Below are 22,034 nucleotides of genomic sequence, written 5' to 3' on the forward strand. Positions count from 1 at the left end.
GCTCACTCGCCGGGCGCCCGAGCCGGCCGCCGAGGCATAGGTGGAGGCTGAGGCTGCCGCGCGCCGCGGGAGGAGCCTCGCCCTCGGCGGCGGCGGCGGCGGCGGCGGCGGCACAGGTGGCGCGGGCCGCGCGCGGGGCGCAGCACGGGAGCGCTCGGCGCCGGGCGCCGCGGCGGCCCCAGGCTCGCGCCCGCGGCAGCAGCCGGCCGAGCGGAGCAGCGGGCGCGGCGGCGGCGGCGGCTCTCGCAGCTGTGCCGGCCGCAGAGGCGGCGACGGCGCCCGGAGCCCGGAGCCCGGCGCAGCCCGGAGCAGCCCCGAGCCCGCGGAGCCCGCGGAGCCGGTGGAGCCGGGCAGGGGGCGCTGCGCTCGGCGCGCTCTGAGCGGCCGCCGGGCCGGGCGCCGCGCACTCGCGTCGGGAGCCGCCTCTCCCCCGCGGCGCTCGCCCCTGCTCCCCGCCGGCGCCGCTCGTCCCGCGGCCGCGCTCAGACAACAAAAGCGGAGGATGCTGCAGTTGGGCAAGGTCAGGACCTTGCCCTGAAGCCGGGCGGCGGCGCGCACGCCTTTCCCCGGACCGAGGAGCTGTCGCCGGCGGCGGGTGCATGTTCGCGAGGAAGCAGTCGGGCGCCGCGCCGTTGGGTGAGTTGCCCGCGCGGGGCTGCCGGGGCCAGGCGCATCCTCCTCCCGCTCGCCCTCCTCCTGCTCCTCGCCGCCGGGGGTGGAGGTGCTGGCGGAGGAGGTGGGGGGGTGTGGGGGGGGTGGTGGTTGGTCCTCGGCTCCCGGCCGGCTGGTGGCAGCGACTGCTGCGTGGTCCTGCCAGCCGGGGGAGGACCGCGATCGCGCGGGGTCCGCTTTCGGAAGACGGCTCTGCCTGGAATGGGGACCCAGGTTAGCGCCTTTCTTGGAGCGGTTACCAAGTGGCTCCTCTGCGTGCTCCCCCTCCCTGCCACCCGTCTCCCCCGGAGCAGGCGTATATAGGGCAACACCAACAAGCCTGCTCCCCGCCACCCTCCAGAACATACCCGTGGCGTTTATGACGTCCCTCATAGACAGGAGAAGACGGGGTGGGGGCGGGGAGGACTTCCCTCCAGTCTTTTGCCCTTATGTTCAATGTCATTACGATGTTTGGCTAGAACGAAATGGAAATACTTAGTCATATGCGTCCATGGCCGTTTCTTCAGTCTCCCGCTGCTTGCCAGACTCAGAGCCCCTTTGGTCTATATTTAGCGGTTTCAGAGCGAGCGTTTTCAGCTCGATTCACAGGTTTCGGGGGCTTCTGCGTCCTGACAATAGGCAGCGAGGCTCTGGAGAGCGCCGCCTGACACCCAGGTTTGGAAAGCGGGAGACGGCGGTGCGATATTCGAGAGGTCGCTAACGAATGGCCACAAGAAAAGCTGCTTTGCTTTTCTGCCCACCGTCTTCCTATTCTGGTGTGTGATGTGTTTCCATCGATTGCTACTCAGCTGGTTGGAGCCACTGTGTTCAGAATTAAGTCGTTAGAGACGCGGTGCCGCCTCCCGGGGCTGTGTGGTAGTCGTAGGGATTGTTGGGGTGTGTGTTGTATGTGGTTCCCACAAAGGACAGTTACTTCCAAAATGCCGAAAGTTGTGTCTCGCTGTAAACGTGGGGGTCAGGGGTGTGGGAAAAGAGAAAAGGGCAGATTGTAGTTCCAAGGTGTCCGCCCCCCCTCCCCACCTTACTGTGTGCTTCAGTTGAACTGATCTGATTTGCTTTGGCTCTGAAAGGTGTTATTAACATGCATGCCTAATGTTATCAAGTCAGTGGTTTAGGAAAGGGACATGTTATAAGCATAGTATTGGGCCTGACATGCATAGATTTTTCACTTTTAGGAACTGTGACCGATATTTAAAACGCTGTGAATTTTCTGCAAGGACTACTGTGGAAATAGGGGTGCTGAAACTACCTGCGTTAGCTCATCATGTGCACCCTACATCAGGAGCTACCGATGGCAGTTGGGTCCATCTCTTTGCTGTTAGTAATTCACCTACAGGATTAAAAGGCTTTGGAGCTGCACCACTTCTAAAATCCCATGAAGTCTCTGATATGACTCATATGGAATTACAGGGATGAAACTGCGCCTGATTCTGGGGGCTCGCTCTAATGAGAAGTATGACAGGTAGGGCGAGCATCCTCTCCTATGGACTAGAGGCTTGAAACTGCTGTGAAATCTCTTTGCCATATGCAGAATCCATTTTCACTGTTTTTGGGGAAAATGTTTAGTAGCATCCTTACTGTTCTGTGGGTTACAGGATATCGGGGCTTGAATTGAAGATGGTTATATTTGGAGTCAGATGTTGAAATTGGGGAGGCCTGTAATTAGACAGCTAACAAGTCTTAGGGTTGCAGAAAGACTGGGAGGGTCCATATAGGTCCCGTGATTAGTTTTTTTTTTTTTTATTACCAATATTGCTTTAATTTCACCTTGTTCACATTCAGAGAACTTTTCGGGAGCCCTTGGAACACACTGTTGTGCTCATTGCATTGTTTTAATATATATATTTTTAAAACAAGCAGTATGTGAAGTATATGTTTATTTTTGTTTTCCTCTTGAGTCCGCTGTTTCAGTTTTAAGCACATTTCTTAAGGGCTTAGTAGATATTGTCCTGTACCTATGAGCGCAGGCAGAGAGCAGCTGAGAGGCATGGGAAAAACAACATGTATATATGAGTTTTATGTTATGTCGTGGGTTGAAAATGATAGTACCTGATTGAATGGCAATTGTAGTAAGTACATGAGGCTGCGGCTTTAATAAAATTGTCAGTTTTGTGGAAGGGGTTATTTAATTTGGTGTATGTTTGCATCGTTGTGTAACCTAATCATTAGAGAAGTCCCTGTTTTCATTGTTGGTAATAAAAGTCATGCACTGTCAAATTACAGTATTTCTATCAACTTCCTATCTTTCACAATAGAATACAGGCCAGTTCTTTCTCCCAGTAAAACGGTTCATCAGAGAGAAAAATGAAATTCAAATGATATTAGTTGGAAAATGCAATTCATAGTTATGTTAAATAATTTCTAAGGATATCATCACTTTTAGAGTGACCGTTAAAATTAAAAATGAAGTAAATGGAGTCTCAAATCTAACATTACTTTTGACATGTAATTGAATATGCAGTGCTCTCTTCCTGCAAATGTCATAGAACTTGCTAGTTACCGTAGTGCTTTGTCATAGTTCTCTTTTATATGGTGTGTGTTGATGTGGAGTTGGTGAAGAGTTCAGAGTGATTTCACCAGGTTGTCATTATGAAAAAAGCATTAAAGTTAACATTTAAATTAATTTATTGCAATTTGTCCACAATGTCCAGTATGCTTTGTGTGGATCAATGCATCTGGTTGCAACAAGCCAGTTGAACTAAAATAGGGACCTTTGTCAAAAGTATTCTTTTTTCTCCTTTTTCTCATAATTATGCACAGAAGATAGGGACACCCGTTTATGGTTGTTTCTCTGTGTCAACATCATTTTCACTTCTTAAGTAGAAAATTGGCGATGCTAGTATCACTTTTCCTAAAAGTTTCAATTTTTGAAATAAAGGCTTTTATGTTTAAAAGATGCCACATAGCCGAGAGTACTTAAACCTGAATATCATCATTTAGAGGATGAACAAATACCGAGAGGAAATGTTTTTAAATCCAGTACTTCTGTGGAAGATTTGGTACAATGGTTCTTTGCTGGCAGATTTACAAGTCAGAAATACACTCGCAAGCCAAATTCTTCAGTTGGCTTCCATGATGGTTTTTGTAATCCATATTCCGAGCGTGTCCTCAGGGCCTCAGTTTTTTGACGGCTTTGTGGTGAGTGTTATGTGGATGTGTGTGAATAGTTAATTCGAGTGGAAATAGTTCATGATACTTGTTGCTGGCGTCAAGTTTATCTGATTATATGCCAAAGCAACAGCTTTTTATATTAATGTAAAATATTAAACATGCTGTAGATAAATAGTTTCTTTCATATTGTCTGCCAATCTAGCCTACTGATGAAATAAATTGCCTTGTTGGGTTTAATGAATCCAATTATACTCACAAACAGTACCTCCAACCCAGGAAACTCACAGAAGTATTTTATCATACTGTGCCTTTAGTCCATTTAAAACGTCAAGACTCATATCAAAAATGTGCAGTTATGACGCTTCCAGTTGCTTACCTTTTGATCACATAGCTGTTAAGTGTAATTTCAAGCTCCATATCAGGGTTAATTGATTTGTAGGAAATGTCTTAGCTTTATTAGAGTGTTGAAGTTATACTCTGTATCAATTAGTTTTTGACAAATTGGGAATAATGACTAAATAAGTAAAATTGTACTTCCCAGAAGCTTTCCGTCATGGACAAATATTCACCTGTATCCCCTTGCGAGAGTCCTGGAAAGTTATACATAAAAGGAATTTCATATCTTGAAACTTATTCCATTAATTGTCATTTTAAATCACAAATACATTTCTAGAGAAAATGTTGAGTTTTGCCCAACAATGAATAAATTATATATATACGCATATATGTATATGTGTGTATATAAATATACGTATATTTATACATATATATATGTATGTATGTAATGCTGTTTTGGATTCTATTTCAGATAGGTGCTTAGACATGGCGAGGGTACTGGTTTTGGGTGGATCCTAGCTCTGTCTCTTCTTAGCTTTTTCCTTGGCAATTTATGTAATCCTCAGATTTTAGCATAGTGTTTTTCAGCTGTAAAATGGGTACAATATGACAGTATCCCTAAAAATTGGTTTTGGGATAAAGTAAGTACGTAAGTGGCACGTACATTGTAAACATTTATAGAAACGCAAGAGATATTTATCTATAAAGATGGATAATATGCTTCACTTATGTATTATAAAAATATGGTATATAGGGTACTCTGACAAAGACTATTAAATGGATATGTTCTCACCCTACCCCTATTGTAATATTTATTATTTGTATATAAAATATACCAGTTTTTCTACTCTGCAACATAACAGCCCTTTATGTTTTAAAATACGGTAATATTTAAGCTCACAGAGAAGTAAATTGTGTCTTCCAGCACTGTTATTAAAAAAAAAAAAAGATTCTAATCTAATAGAAATGGCAGAACTTTGATACCCTTAATAGCATCATATTGTTACCTGATTAAGATTAAATTTTCTAAAAAGATTAACATTGTACAAAGAATCCGATAGACGTTTTAATAAACATCACTCTCGGCGAGGTCACATGTTAAATATCTGCTCTGTTTTGAATTACAGAGCATGGGTCTCATCATAGTATGATTGCGACAAAGAAAAGAAACTTTAAACAGCTAAATTCATTACATAGCGAGAACACCCACAATGCCCCACCCCAGTCCGCCTCAAGTTTTTGAAAAAAGTAAAAATGTGCGCATATTGGTACCTTTTAAAAAATAAATGGTCATTTTTACTCGTCATTTCACTCTCGGTGGCTCCATCGAAGTGCCATCGCCTCTGAGTTTGATTTAGCGCAGCTCCTGCAAGGGGGAACCCTGTCCTTCTGCAACATGATTTTTATGATAATAACACTTGAATGTATCTTAAAATTTGTGACAGAAAGTGACCCGTGCAACAGGAGACTAATTTATCTTCAACTGAAAAACATTTTGACAATAAATATGGTCATTAATATGCAAATTTATGTGTTGTGGGAACTGCCAATTATAAGTTACCAGAGTAAAATACATGTTATAATAAAAGACCTTTCTGCTTTTTGGATGAAATAGGCAGGTGAGCCAATTATGTTTGGTAAAATAAATGTAAGTGTCAAAATTTCTACAAGTTTCGAATAGTACAGAATGTATTAGTAAGCGAAATGTTTAGTTTATAGCATCAGATGATGAGAATCATTAATTCTATCATTAAAATTAGTAAATACATTTATCCTGCATAGGTAGGGGTTGGAGTTTTCTCATTAATAACATTTTTTGCTTAATGTGATTATTACCACTGTCCTTAGAAATTTGATACTATATATGTATTAAGAAAAATGCACTTGATATACAGCTTTTATATAATTGATTCTTTTGGTTTAGGAGCCTCTTCATAATCTTATAATACATATTGTAATATTTTCTCATTTAAATATGCAACGCCATAAATCGCAGAAAGTTATGTATATGCGTTCAATTCATAAAATGTGTGGAAATGTAGATAGTTGGTGTCTTTAAGGATCTCAATAAATATCACTTCTACCAACCCTTCCAGCTTCTGAAAAAGTTGGGATATTGGAAGAAAAAAATATAAAGCAGTGGTCACTGTAGGTGAAATATTAGTTTTGATTAGCTCTAGCTTGGTGTGATGGCAGATAACAACATCCCAGGACCTTGGCCTCCCCGCCTCCCCCGCTTCTTCCTCCCCACAGGGACAGAACTGCTTCTGAGCCCTAGAGCCCAAGCCTTGCCTTCCACAGGCAGGGAGATCTCCAGAGGAAGAAGGAGGAGCAAGCCAAGCTGCTCCTTCCTTTCTTCTTCTTCAGAGTCAGGGAAAGTGAAGGGCTGGAGAGAGGCCAGAAGTGTTACATTAATTAAGTTCCCTTTACCTGGAAGGAAGTATCAGAAGTAGAGAAGAAGTGTTCCTCATTGACATGGTTTATAAAGAATTCTGGTTGTGAATTCTGGATATAGTAGCTTTCACAGTATTTTTGCTTAGTACTTGAGCTCTTTAAATATTTCATGATCTTTTGACATTCTATCAGGGATTATCAGGAGGGTGTCTGATGCCCTGGCTGATTTATAGAGAGTATGGTCCATGAAATTCATCTGAGTTGTGTATTGCCAACTTTAAAATAACTCACTCGGTGTTTCTTCCCTACTCCTCATGTTAGATTTTGACTGTCAGTAATTGGATGGCTTTGGAAGTAGTGAGAATTGGGCATAAAAAGGACAGTCAAAATCTGACTTCCCAAGCCATGTAGAAATGATGATCTAGGCTAGCTTTTATCCATAGCACTTTCTACCTCAGTGTAGATAATTAGAGTTTGCCTATCGTTTAACGTTTTAACTTTTAATAGCAATCGTGGACACCGTCAATAAGGAAGGAAAAAATTGAATTTCCAGATAGACATAATGTTTTATTGGACTCTGAGCATGACTACTCCACCTAAAAAAAAAAGCTCACTTCTTAAAATAAATTTTATTCTTCTCTCTCAAATATTTTATTTGGACTTTCAAACTGTGGAGTAACAGAGCCGTTATTACCTTTAGTAACACAGAATAATTTAATTTCCAGGAAGAGCAACTTCTTTGGCAGCAAACCAAGTCTCCCACATATAAAAGAGCCAAAAATCAGTCTCTCATCTCTTATACCATCCTCACTCTCTTATTACAGTCCTCACTGGAGCCGAGCATGCTTTCTTAGAGTTGCTGGGTGAGGAGGCGGGACGATGCTCATAAAGGCATGCAGATGCAGTGGGCATCACGTGATCAGTTTCAGAGACAGTAGAAATCATGAAGGGTGGTACAGGAAGTCTGGGGCTCCTAGCATGTGGTGAGACTGTCTGGCCTGAGTTATGTTGGAAAAAATCGGGCGAAGCCCATAGTAGGTGTATAAGGTATATTATAGCACCTCTATCCAAAGGAGTTTTACGCAGCTATCAGTTATCTTTTCAAAGAAAAGTCAATTCTATGAGAAGTATTTGTGGTACTGATGTCAAGAAGAATGTCAAGGCAAAAACGTATATTGACTATCATGCCCAGAATATACACCCTCCCACACACCTACACAAACACAAGAGCATAGCGTTTATGGCAGGGTTTCAGATATTTTGGTCTTTATACATTATCTTTCCATCAGATATATCATAGTTTGATATACGCTACATCACTACACAGGAAAAAAATGCCTTTAAATTTTTGAATAGAATATTTTATATTTGTTGGGGTATGAATTTTGTTACTTAGCCTGGTGCCCGACTGAAAGTTAACAGATTTTGTTCTTCCCGAAGTATATGTTACACGCATTTTAATCTGCACCGCACCTGCATTTTCCGTTTTTAAATTTAGGATGTATTGAATAGATGTAGCAATTCAGTGTCTTCTTGAGAACTCGACAACATATTAGTGAAATATTCTTTTTTCGAAAAATATATTTTTTTCTCTTTAGAAGTAGTGCGAGCTTATTAAAAATTAAAAAAAAAAGAAATGATAAGAAACTAAAGTTCATGCATGAACACAGGCACCAAAAATGACTCTATTTTTAGCAAAAATGCTAACCCATATACATTTTTAATTTAGAAGATTTCTCATATTCTGTTTTGTTACTTTTTAACATATAAGGGGGCTTTTCATTGGTATTCATTTTTAGTGTCCGTTTTCCTTACCTTTATGTAACACCATTTACTTCAGTAACTTGCTATTTTTTTGAGGTTGATGGCATTTTCATTTTTCGGCCGTATATATGATGCTGTGATTAAAGGTAAATCGTTTCCATCAGGCTCTTTTCTCTAGATTACTTCTTAGAAGTTGATATTTTCAAGGCTGTCGATGTAGCTTGTCAAGTTGTCCTTCAGAAAGGTTATATAATTTATATTTCTTTCAACAAGGTAGGAATGTGCCAGATCCCACATGAATTCGACAGCACTGGGTGTTACAATTAAAACAAACAAACAAACAAACAGACAAAAACCCAAATTTTAATTAGATAGGGGTAAAATTGTATTTTCCTGTGATTTAATTCGCTTCTCCTTGAAGATGACTGAGGTTAAATATGACGAAAGTTTATGATGCACTCACTCCTAATTCTTTCATGAATCGTCTTCACACTTCTCAACTGGTTTGTTTGCCTCGCTGTTGGCGTATGTTGTTTACCTATAGCAATCGCATTAGCCTTTGCCATGTTTTATCAGTTGATTCCTCATTTCATTGTTATTTTTAAAGCATAATGGTAAAGCTTGTAGTTAGGTGTATATTCTTTTCCGAAGGGGGTTCTTCTTTAAGGGAGCATTCTCTTGCTTCCCGATTTTGTGTGTCTCACTAGTAACTATAGCAGGGGAGCAAATGGTGGAGGGATTAGCTCTATAGTTGCACTCAAATTGAGTTCATATCTCAATGTTCCTTTTTTTTTTTTTTAACAAGTAATAAGTTACTACTGAATGTCATTGTTGACAGACGGGAAGAATAAGTCCTGTGTCTTCGGGTTGTTTTGAGAGCAGATTAAGAGACTATAGACCTAAAATACACAGCAGAGAACCTAATATATTAGTGAACCTCAAGCACCTTAGCTGTTTGCACTGTTAAATAATCACGATGACATATCTTTTCCTCTAATTCTGGCCTTCGCTTTCCCCACATGAAGCATAATGACACACCTGCACAGGCTCAGGGACCTCGGTGTGAAAGGCCAGGTGTGTGTGACAGACTGGGGCTCACGGGTGGAAGCTCTTTGTGTGTGCTCTAATCACTTCACTGTGTGGCCTTCGATAGTGCCTTACCTTCTTTGTGTACTTCAAGTTCATCGGGAAGAGTAAGTCAGGATGCCATTCGCAAGCAAATGTATGATTCTCCATTTCATATGCACAGGTACATATTAGATATATGATACGCGTATATACACATAGTCACATAAGACCATGCTTCTCCCCACTTCCAGCCCATATTTGTAATGCCTGTTTGTTTGTTTGTTTGTTTATTTATTTTTTATGGTGGCATTGGTTAACGAAATCCAGTGTTTCAGGTATACAATTCAACAGTAAGGCATATATATATTGCATTGAGTGTATACTTCCCATAGATTTCTTTCTGTCACCACATATTTGACCCCTTTTACCCCATCAACACCCCACCACCCCACTCCCCTCTCCCCTCTGGTAACCATTAGTCTATAGGCCATGTCCATGAGCGTCTGTGTGTCCTGTTTGTTTGCTGTTTGGTAATGTCTGTGTGTTTATTTTTATTTTTATTTTTTTTATCATCGATCCTAAAATCCTAGGACAATAGTTGGCACATGGTAAACGGTCATTGTGAGCTATATGTGCACTTCTGTTTTCATTGTCGAAAATGGTTCATGATTTGTTCGCTTTGGGTTTGTTTTGGGTTTGGGGAGCTGCAGTGCTCTGGAGGGGAGGTGGGATTAGGATTCCATATTTTGGGATCCCAGTAATGGTCGGTACCAGCTTGCTCTTGAGACCTCGCATCTGCGCCTGTATTGTCTTTAGTTCATTGGGATCAAAATTCACAATTTTTTTTTTTTTTGCATAAATGTGATATGATAATTCATACGAAAATGCTTTGGGAAGCATAATCATGGCAAGCATTTAAGTATAATATATATTCCTTGGAACTTTTGATGTGGTTCAGAAAGAGCGTTTGTGTGTGTTTGCGTGTGTGTGTGCGTGTGTGTGTGTATGAGTATGAGTTGGGTCGAAGATTATCTTGTCTGTAAAACGAAGTGTCTGGTCTCCATTACTAATATGGTTGTAAATGTATTTGCTTGTGAAATGTGCCATCAGGTGTTGCCTAAGGGAAGAATTCTTATCCATCCATCAGTGGAAGCAATTCCTGTTTTTCCTTTACACCACTTCAAAAGTCCTGTCCTACCAAATTGGCTCAAAAAGTTCCCTCTGTTTTTTTTTTTTTCCTTTTTACAGATATTCGCTGCTTAAAAGGGGAGTAGAATGAAGCCCTCTTGTTCCTCAGAGATTGAAGTCTGTACAAATGTCCCCAGAATATTATCTTCTCTCCTGGTGAGCTGCCGAGTCTGGCGCCTGGAAGGCTTTATCAGAACAGTTTTAGAAGTGTGAACCATAGCTGGCTTCCATTTTTTGAGCATATTTCCTTAAATACTTTGAACGGAATTTCAGAGAAATCTTATCAGTCTTACTGTAGCCTGCCAATAGGAAGAAATCATGTGTAAGTCATGAAAAAAAACTTCTTTCCCAGTCTCAAAACTTTTGCAGGAAGTACAGGAGGGCAGTTAATATCCCTTACTGAGTATGTTTCTGAGTGACGAGCAAAGTTTTAGGCACTCAAGAGGAGATGCTAATCATGGTTCTGCTCTCCACTTATAGCGGGTTTGGCTCCTTTTCCGTCATAAATCTCAAGTCATCTTTCTGCAGTTGAGAGTGGGTTATGTGAGAAATTGCATAGTGTGTCCATATTTCTTGTTTCAGCAGTTGAGTGGATTCATGGGGTGGTCTTAGCTTACACATGTGAACCCTAGAAAGAAGTAGAGTGTGAGAGGACAGGGGTACAAAGATGGCTGGGAGAAATCGACACTTGCTTGGGTGATGGGTGACATCCCTTTCTCAACTCTGCCAATAGAGACCGTGGGCACAGAAGACTGAGTTTGATTTGGTAAGCTGTGATCGAGGGGGCGGGGTTTTGGTTAACACCTGGTAAAAAGGGTGTAAATTTTAAGCAAGAAGAAACAGGTAGCTTGAACTCGTTTCGGCAATAGAGCTCTTTTAATGGGCTGGTTGGTTGTTCATCGATCGATCCATTCTGTTAGTGAACTGGGCTGAATATAAGTTCTGAAGAAGCGGTAAGTCGTAAATAGTATCAAGCCACATGCTGCTCCAGAGCCAGATAATCTGTCCCGCTCTGAGTGGTTTAGCCGTTTCCCTTAGTTGAAAGGTAGATAGTTCTATCCTTTTCAAACTAGGATTTCAAACTCAAGTGGCCATGCAGCTTTATTTCCCATCACATCTCTGAAATTCTTCCCCTTCTCCTCCGTGTCGGTTCTGTTAGAATGCACGAAATGCTGCTGGGACTCAAGCTCTTTCAGTACTAAACACAGATACTTCACGTTTCCACAGTGTAAGAATATGAGCGTGTGTGGCTTCTTCCTGGTGGCCTGACAGCTCATGCATTTTACAGCAGCACAGTTATACCTACAGGGTGGCATGTGACACAGAGCTGCAGGTAGGAGAACAGGGTAACAGCCTGATAAAGTGCTATCTGGAGTTGAACAGGGTGTGGGAGGAAATATAAGTAAAGTTATTCCTTCAAGTTTTATAGCATCTTAGTTGTTGCGAGTGCTCTCCAATATTTTATCTTTTTTTTTCTTTTTCTTTTTTTCTTTTTGGCGAGGCGACCCTTGGTTGACCTCACAGATTGCAAGGACCTTGTCAGCTTACAATCCCTTATTTTTTGTTTTTTACGCCTACAACACCTGGTCTTCCTTGGCGGTCTCCCATCCAAGTACTAACCAGGCCCGACCCTGCTTAGCTTCCGAGATCAGATGGGATCGGGCTTGTTCAGGGTGGCATGGCCGTAGACCATATTTCATCTTCTCAAAGTGAGGGTCAGAGTTTTGAAGGCAGCATAATAGATGTTTGAGCCAACAGTAGCTTTTGTCATGTTCGGTTATTTTCCAAAGCTCGTTAGCTGATATTCACCTGAGTTTAAATATACACGCTGTTCCTTGCAGTTATTCATTATTCTAGCTAAGTGAGATGTGGCGGGTCCAGGATTTGGTGGCTGGATGAGCTTTTTAGTTCTAACCCAAAGAAGATGCCCTTGAAGTCAGCTATTTTTATAGTTTCCGTCAATGCCCTTTACGTTTACACAGCTGTGTGTGGTGCCCATTGCCTTTCCTTCCTCTCACTTTTTAGGGTGAATTGCTTTGTGCACTATGAGGCAAAATTCCATTTTGTATTTGTACCTTCTTAGTTTTCAATGTATGTATGTATGTATGTATGTACGCATGTATTATATGTGTGTGTTTGTATGTATGCCCATGCTCTGTGTTAAATAGCCGCCTATATTCTATAGGAATAATTTCAATTTTTCTGCTGCATAGTTTTTGTATAAGTAGAACCTTGTTAAGTATGTGGTTACTGCTGATGTATCTTCGAGGATAGATTTCGTTGGTCATTTGGCAAAGGATAGGGCTGCTTCTATATCCGTTATACGGTGTTAAGAAGGGCAGTCCAGGCGGGTGAGTTATCCCTGTATATGCACGTGGTACTCAACACTTTGCAGTGATTCTCCTGGCACGTGGAGAAGTCTGCCTCCAACATATCAAGAAGCTAAGCTGCCTGTGCATATTAAGCTTAAAAATATAGATGCATTGTGAGATTTCAGGTGTCGCCGATGTGCAGATGTGCGATATTATAGAGAATATCATTATGTCAGAAGAAATTGCGAAGCCGTCTGTGGATCACCAGGAGAAGAGAGAACATTTTGAAAGCAGGTCTTTAGACTTCTCTGTAGCACTGAGTGGACAGTCGAGTACCATGCTGAGTGGCAGAAATACTTCCTAAATCCAAATGTAGGAACATGCCATGTCCTCTCAGTCACAGAAGTTAGAGAAGTCACGTCCAGTGGCTTGTATGTTGTGATGCTGCATCCTGACTTTGGTTTCACTAAATGAAACCTGATTTCACTAAATGCAAACACTGCAAGAGATGGGCTTAGTCAGCTCAGGAAGCCATAGCTAAATACCACAGACTGGTGGTATTTGATATGGTTCTAGAGGCCGGGAAGGCCAAGACGAAGATGCCTGCTGACTTGGTTCCTGCTGAGGGCTCTCTTCCTGTCTTGTAGATGGCCACCCTCTATCTGTGTCTCGATATGTGGCCATATGTCGCCTTTCCTTGATACATGCATCTCTTTCTTATAAAACCACCAATCCACTCATGAAGGCCTCATCTCCTTACATAATCTAACCCTAATTACCTCCTCAAGACCCAGCTCCAAACACTCTCACATTTGGGGTTGGGGTATACACACACACACACACACACACACGCACACACACATATATGTATACACACACATATATATATGCATGTATATATATATGTACACACACACACACATGGGGGTTGGGCATATATATATGTATGTCAGCATTAATATTATATATATATATATATCTATATGTATATATATACATATATATATATACACATATACTATATATATGTGTTATTAATATATATATATAATATATGTACTTTTGGTAATATTATTGTATATGTATATATATATACACATGTATATATATATATATACACACATACGTACATATACATATATATATACACATACGTACATATACATATATATATGCCCCAACCCCATGTGTATGTATATGTATATATATATTTTTTTGTGGTACGGGGTGGTGGGGGCAGAAACATTCCATCCATAACAGAGACCACAGGAAAAAACCAGCAAGGTCCCAGTGCCAAAGTGGCAGGTTTGGGGTCTTTGATATTAATTAGTTTCTAAATAAATAGAAATTACTGATCAATAATGTGGGTCATTCTTTAAAGTATTTCATATCATTCAGTTCGCTTTTAAATCATTCAGTTCACTTTAGAAGTTCTGCTTTGATTTATAAAATATGGAATGTGGCAGATACACAGAACAATGTGCTAGATAGAAGGAATATGCACATTTCTGTATTTACCAGCGTATGTTATTCTGTAGTTTTTTCTGCAAGCATTTTTCCGAATTCCGTAGATACTCTCATCTTGGTTGAACCTCCCACTTCTTGTCGACTTCAGTCTTAAAATGCCGATCCAGGCCACCGTCATCTTCTCAGGATTTCTGCAGCAGGCTCCTGGCTGGCCACCCTGCCTTTGCTCTGCTTCCGACAGCTCGTCCCCATGGCAGCCAGAGAGCTCCCTTTCCATCCACTGACATCTTATCACCCTGACGGTGACAAACAGAAAAAGGTCCAACCTCTTCCTGTCTTACCTCATCTGCCCCTTCTCTCCCTCTGGTTTTATTAGGCTGCAGCCTCTTTGGCCATCTTTTTGTCTCCTGATCGTCTTGCTAAAGTAGATCCCTTTTGGTTTCTTGCTTAACAATTATCCTGTTTTATCTTCACCACAAAATGTCCGAGGACTGAAAATCATCTCATTTATTTATTGGTTTGCAAGTTCGTTTTCATGTCTGCCCTTATTAGAATGCAACCTCCTTGAAGGTTGGTCATTAAAATGACTTTAAAATCTATACTGATGTAGTAGAAATAGGAACTCATGAGCATTAATGCATAGCTGGCTTCTAAGTGGATGTCTAGGTAGGATAAATTTTTAATATAGAATAATCATTGAATCATATCACAGAATAGGTTGAAATAGAAAGATAGAAGACAGATAATCTGTCACTGAATGAATGTCAGATCAATACGATGATTAGTTAATAAGCTGCTTCTTTTCCATGTGCAGATCTAATACAATGCTTTCACCTGTCAAGCCAGTCGTCATGTGATTTCCTGGCATCCTCAAGTATAGCAGGTTGTTTATCAAAGGCAGATTATCTCGGAGTAAATGGAATACAAATATCCCAGGAATTTTGCTGCAGGAGGATATTAAGCTTACTTTTAGAACAAAAAAAATAGAGCTGTACAAAGTTTATATTTTCATGGAACAATAATTGTTATCTCAAAAGAAAAGTAGTGGACTATGAAACACAGGAGAATGTTGATTTAAATGAATACTTTCTGGATATTTGTTTTTAATCAAGACATTTTATAAGAAGATATTGATGAGTATAGGTAAAACTGGGAAAAATATCATATATCATCATAAGAATTAGATTTATTTTCTGAAGATGAATTTATATTACATTTTCCATCATGTTTAAGTTGAAGATACCATCTATGATTTGGAATATTGCCAACTGAAAGAAAAGTTAATTATTTGAAATTACTACAGAATTAGCCAGTGCCACTCTTGCTATGAGGCATTGAATGAAATATGTTGGAAATTTTGTTATTTGTTTCATAAAGAACAAAGGTTAATGTGTTAGGGATATGGATTTTTTAAATTGCTGCATAACAAACTATCAGAAGCCAATTTATATGACTTCAGGAGTGGTATTTTAGTAATTGCATGTTTATGTTTATTTCCTCTCATATAGAAAGTGTTAATATGAACAGGAAATGAAATATTTGCTTCTATAAACTTTCATATCTCATATTTGGACTTCGCTATCACAAAAATTCCCTTTTTATTTAAATTAGCTATGCCTTTAGTCAGAGTATGTCTTTGAAATATAAAGCCTCCACATAGAAAGTACTTGAAGTTATTACAGTAGCTTCATTAGATTGAGGAGTTTCCTCTTACCTAACAAGGGTATTTTAAGGTGGTTGCCTTTGATGTTTAAATCGTTGCTGCCTACTCAAGCAATGATTTGGATTAAATTGATTCTCTCTGGGAGCAACATATTTGCTATGTATTTCTACATCTTTAACTTTGAATCCGTTTGTATATCGTGTCTTAAAATCACTGACACAGTTTAGTCTCGGGGAGCAGACTGAGGGTTTTTAACAGAAAATGTGCCATTGATGTACATGCCTGGATGCTGGATACTCATGAGCTCGGTGGAAGGTGGCATTCTCGCCCCTTCTCGCAATATCCATCTGGACTCTCGACATTCAGCATGATTTGTGATCATTTCAGCTTTTGACTTCGAGTCATTCACAAAGTAGGAAATGGGCCTCTCACCTGATTGTTTACAAGGTAGCTCGTGCCTTGAGAAGGCTTCTGTTTATGAGTCTTTATGGGAAATTGGAAAATAAATACAGGTTGAGGCCTCCATCCCTGTGTTGTCGAGAGTATTAGGGTCATATGCACTTGCTAACAGTAGCTGCCTTTGACCAACAAAATGCCAATTTAAACCTAATCATTAACCTCATTAATTGAGGAGTCAATTAATTACTGCAAAATAACATTTACATAGTTTCCCTTGAAATTCACCACTTAGTGGGTTAATAACAAATGAGAGAGTCAAATTTTCTTGTGTTTTCAAGTAGCAAGGGAGATGTGCCAGCTCTTGGGTCATGGGGAGAACCATTGGTTGGATTAAGGTTGGCAAGGCTGGGAAGAATGAACTTAGATGCCTGAGAAACTTAAAGAGCTGTCAGCTGATGTGTTGGCCCTGGGGAGTGGGATGGACGCTGTCGCTCTGCCATAGGTAGCGTAGCTCCTCTTCATCAGTGATTCTGTTTTCCCTGCCTTTTAAGATTTTTTAAATATATTATTTATTTATTTTATTTAATTTATTAAATTAGAATTTAATTAAAAGACAAATGAATATAATGTTCTAATATTTTCATGAGACCTTTTTCTAAACTTCATCTGTTTTTTTTGCCTTTGTACTTTAAAGTGTCATATGATCATGCTAAATGATATTAGAACCCATATTAAAATGCCATTCATCGAGAATGATTGAAGATCCTGAGTCTTGTGCATATGTTTACTTTAGACTAGATATGCTGGTAAAACTAAATTGGGGGCATTAAAATATGTGAGTTTCTAAGAATATTAGTAAGCAGTTCATAAAAAATGTCTATTAAAAAAATCTATACCTTTGATACGGTGTTTCGAAAATGGCAGTTGACTTTTGTGGCTTCCTCCCCAAAACCTATAGCCCAGTCATTCGTGAGAAAAACATCAGGCAAATCCTAAATGAGGAACATTCTGTAAAATATCTGATCAGTTGTCTTCATAACATTCAAGGTCATGGAAAACAACAGAAGTCTGAGAAATTATCAGAGCTAAGAGGACCTCAAGAGACATGAGGTCTAAATGTGGTGTCGCAACCTGGATAGGATCCTGGAACAGGAAAAGGATTTTAGAGGAAAATTAAGTAAATCTGAATAAAGTATGGACTTTACTTAATAATAGCATATCTGTACTGGGTCAATAATTATAACAAATATATCATACTAATGTAAGATGTTTGTGATGGGGAAAATCAGGTCTGGGATATATGGGAATTCTCTGTACCATCTTTGTAATTTTTCTGTAAATCTAAAACTATTATAAAAGACAAAGGTTATTTCGTTTTCAAATCTATTTTTTAACACTAGAAGTTTTTAAAACACCTGCTAAAGTGTTAAAGATCTCAGTAAAGGACAGTTTTGTTTGATTTTTAATAGGCTTGGCCTGTGTCCTAATATTTTAGAATTGAGATTCAAATTGATTTCTTAATTCACAAATAGTAGATAAGCATAAACTTTGTTTTATCATCCATATCGTGGATTTATGGTTGAAGTAAGGGAAGGGAGAATAAACTCTCAAAATTACGAGAAAAGCAATAAAGTCATTTTTTATTTGACAATGATTACAGTGATAAGATATGGATAACTCAAAATGTGTGAAGTTTCTCAATATATTTTGTTCTGTTTGTGGCTTCTGTGGAAGTAAGGGCATTGTCATCTGTTTTGAAAACATTTAAAAAATAAGCGGGAATCTTTAGTTCCATTTATAAAACCAAAAAAAAATGTAATTAGTTTTTATTTGATGAATCATCTTACTGATAACTTTTAATGCCTCACCACTAGCCAAAGAACACAACCCGTGCAATCCCCAGGATAGACCCATGGTTGCTAAATTTAGCAAGAGAAAATACAGGATACGTAGTTAAATTGGAATTGCAGGTAAACAATCTTTTTTTTTTTTTTTTAAGCATAAATATATCCCAAATTTTGCATGGTCTATACTTATACTCAAAAATTATTTGTTGTTTTTCTGTAATTCACATTCAACTGGATCCACCCAGGCAGAGTCTCTTGACACTATAAGACCTGCATTTTTCTTGCTTTAATAATAATAACAACCTTAATAGTTGTTGACCCTTTATGGTATGTCACAGGCTGTCACAGCTTATTTGTGGTAGAAGGCCTTCTCGGTTTATTGATTCTTCAATGCCACTGTCTTACATACCACTTTCTTGCATTAAGCCTTCTAGTCTTAACCTCAGCCCAAAGTGAACTCTTATAGAAATTTTGTTTTTCATTCACTATGGAGTATTTCATCTGTGAACTTGTCAGACTACCACCTTAAAGAGAGAATCTCAAAATTCTTTGGGTATCTCATTCTAATGAGCATAATGTCTTAATTGCAATATTTTATGATTGAACAAGACGGTTGAGTATCCATTCCCATAAGCTGGGTTATGCTGCTTTAACAAGCAGCCCCTAGTTTCATCAGCTAAATTGGGACATCTTCGGCATGGGTCATTGAAAGCTGCGAGTAGAGATTTGGATAATCCTAGTCACTCAGGGGCCCAGGCTAATGGCTCTTACGTCTTAACACATTCTTAGTGATCATTGAGGTAGGGAAAGGGACATGGACAATTGAGTCATCTGTCACTCATTCCTGTCCCAGAAGGGAGAGTGAATTATGTGGTCACACTCAACTTTAAAGAGAGAGGAGGAAAGCCCAGCAGAATGGGGCTGAGCTGCCCTGAACGCAGCAGGGAAAAAACTGTCTGTGGAGCCTTTGAATGAGAATTGGGCAGTTTACAAATATCCTTTACCTTTAGGAGTTACTCAGCCTACTGTTTTTATTAGTGACACAAAACTTGCTTCAGATTTCTTGTACATAAAATAAAAATTGAGGATTTCATATAAATGTCAGAAGAAGTGAATATCAAAGTCTCATTAATGGCACAGAATAAAGCATGAATCATGATGAGGAATAAATATTATGATAACACGCTCAAATAAAATGGTCGCACACTTCAAAGCCGTCTTGCTGTTTTTTGATGTTTCCATGAAAATTAACTTTACTAGAAACGCTGTTCCCAGATGTTAAGAGAAGACATATCAGATTTTTCCTGTGTATACACACATGCATATGTATGCACATATACCATTGCTTAAATAAACTTGAAACCCCGATTTTCATATTTCGTTTTGGTAGGAGGCGGGCGTTGTATCCAGAGACACGTGCCAATTTCAGACATGTCTCTTTCGCCTCTGTTTTCCACTCCGTGCCTCGTCATTTCCTTGGCCTTCCTGACCTGCTCGCTGTCGTGTCTGTCCTTAGGACCTCGGGAGCCGGTGGTGTTGCGGTCAGGTTGCGCTGCTCCACTTGGCATCCGCCTCGTTGTCCCCCTCCACGCAGGCACCGTCTCCATGGAAACCGCAGGCTGCTCTGCAGGCAGCTCTGCTGCGCCGGGCGGCTGGAGCTGGCAGAGGCAATCAAAGAGCGAGGAGGCCTTGAAGGGCCCTGGAAAAAGCTTCCAGCGTAATTGCCGAGACAGAAACGAAAAAATGTTATTAATTTGAGTCGTCCAGGCCCGCAGTCAAATGCCCCGGAGGCTGCAGCTCTCTTCACACCTTGCAGATGTGCTTCTCACGCACCCAAGTGCTGCCTGCTCCCTTGGGCCGCTGTTCTCTCTTGGGGCCTGAGGGAATTTGGGGAGGGCAGCGTGGAGGCTGGGCAGGAGAGAGTCTCAGTGCTGGGTGGCCGCTGACATACGGGAAACTGCCATGGGTCTTATGAAATAATAATCTGAAGAAGACATAGACACCGAATTTGTGGTCAACGAATCTTAGCCACAAACTTCAGCTCAGGGTTCTGGAAATAACTTCCAGTTACTTTCGCGGGGGCACGAGCTTTAGAGTTTTCTGATGTCAACTGTGCGCAGTCTGAGAAATGGGTGGCAGAACATTGCCAGACCCTTGCTGCCCCTGTATCCTCTAAGCATCCATCTACCCTGGAAGTACAAATGCTGTTTGTTTCTTGGGCTCCTCTGAACCCTGCCTAACTTGGACCTGACCTCTCTGAGGAGCTCATCCCAGAGACTGAGTGAGTGAATTTTTACAAGAAATAACACATATTGGTGAGGAGAGAGCAAAGAAGACAGGGAAGAAGTCTTTCAGACACAGAACCGAGGAAAATGTGCAATATTTATAATAGAGTCTTTTGTTTAATTCTGTCATACCATGTGTGTTAATATACGGTGAGGTCGTTTTTCAAGTATACAATGAAAAACAATTCAGAAAAGATATAATCGCATTTTTTTTTGAGTGTGTCTGATTGCTTCCAAAATTTCTGTTCTTTTGTGTACCTGTGTATGTGTATGTTTGTGTGTTTGTGTGTGAGTAAAATCGTTAAGCTATTCTGTAAAGCACTTTTAAAGGAAGAAAGCTTGAATAGAAGATAATTGTCTCCTGCATTTCTTATATACAAGATTTATTTATTTGATTCTGCCATATGGAAGGTCCCAAAATTTTGCATGTCGCTCTTTGGTGCTTACACATTTTCAGTGTTACGGTGGATTTATGTATAGTTTTATAGAGTTTGATGTTTATAATTTGAAATGGTATTTTTTCCTTTATACTATAGCAGTTCTTCCCGAATGAAATGAAGCATTTGTCCTTCACGTTTTGATTTTCGTATTAAAGATCAGTGATACTCCTGAACAGAATATGATGATGATTATGATGATGACGATAAGTATTTTTGTTGAAATTTGGAAAAAATTTTTTTCAGACTTTTTATTTTCCAGCTGTGGATTGGGCAGTGATATGAACTAAAAACTTCTCCCCCATAGATACTTTAAACATTTGGGATTATTTCCAAGCATAGTCAATTATTGGTAATCCTGATAGTTAAACATTACTTTCTTATTTTTTATAAATGCTCCTTTGGCAAATTAAATATGGCGAATTTCTTATATGCCTGATTTATAATGATAATTCAAAATTACTTTCAAAAGTTAACTTCAAGACCATCATAACGAATTTTAGAAAAGGTTTATAACTGAATGCCAATTAAAACAGCAAATGGCAAAACTCAAAGAATGTAACTAGTGTAGTATATAGAGACCAATATTTAGCATTTAATGCAGGTAATGGAAAAGAAGAAAAATAGAGCTAAGTATTCATTTCAAGAAATTAGGGGGAAAAAAGGTTTCGAAATGAAATGAAAGGAAGCAGATTAAAGCCAGTTATTTCAAATATGCATCCTACAGTCATTCCAGAGAATCCAAGTATGATTTAGTAAGAGAAGTTTGTTTTTTTCAGTCACAGACAACTTAGCATTTGCCACAGAGGGAGTTTAATGTAGGGGATTGGTTACCTAGTGGAGAGAAAAGCCGAGAAGTCAAACAGGAGGGCAGAGAAGTAACTCTGGGACAACAAAGAATTATGTGACCCCAAAATGTCAATAGTGCTGAGAATGAGAAGTAATATCCTGAAGAGATAAGAGGAGGCAGTGTCATCAGGACCCTAGGCCTAGATCTTCCAGAAGGAGAGGCCAATCCAGCAGGATACAGAGCGGTGGAGGGGATGCAGCATCTGTCAGAGAGGCCGTGGGAGATGAGAGGAAGGGACAGT

General features: G+C 40.0%; 1 protein-coding gene and 1 non-coding gene across 2 annotated transcripts in view; one reads left to right on the forward strand and one right to left on the reverse strand.

The window, feature by feature from the left end:
• Positions 1-429: 429 nt before the first annotated feature.
• Positions 430-22,034, forward strand: part of CTNND2 (catenin delta 2) — a 773,259-nt gene continuing 751,654 nt past the window's right edge. Inside the window, exon 1 of the mRNA XM_039842770.1 lies at positions 430-636. Within this exon, the coding sequence (XP_039698704.1) occupies positions 600-636 (37 nt within the window). The 5' untranslated portion in view covers positions 430-599. The remainder of the gene's footprint in view (positions 637-22,034) is intronic.
• LOC120586396 (5S ribosomal RNA) lies at positions 12,105-12,223 on the reverse strand. Its single transcript, XR_005648700.1, has one exon. It is a non-coding gene; the product is annotated as a 5S ribosomal RNA (ribosomal RNA).

This window comes from Pteropus medius, unplaced genomic scaffold (genome assembly GCF_902729225.1).
Source record: "Pteropus medius unplaced genomic scaffold, Ma_sr-lr_union100, whole genome shotgun sequence".
Lineage (NCBI taxonomy): Eukaryota > Metazoa > Chordata > Mammalia > Chiroptera > Pteropodidae > Pteropus > Pteropus medius.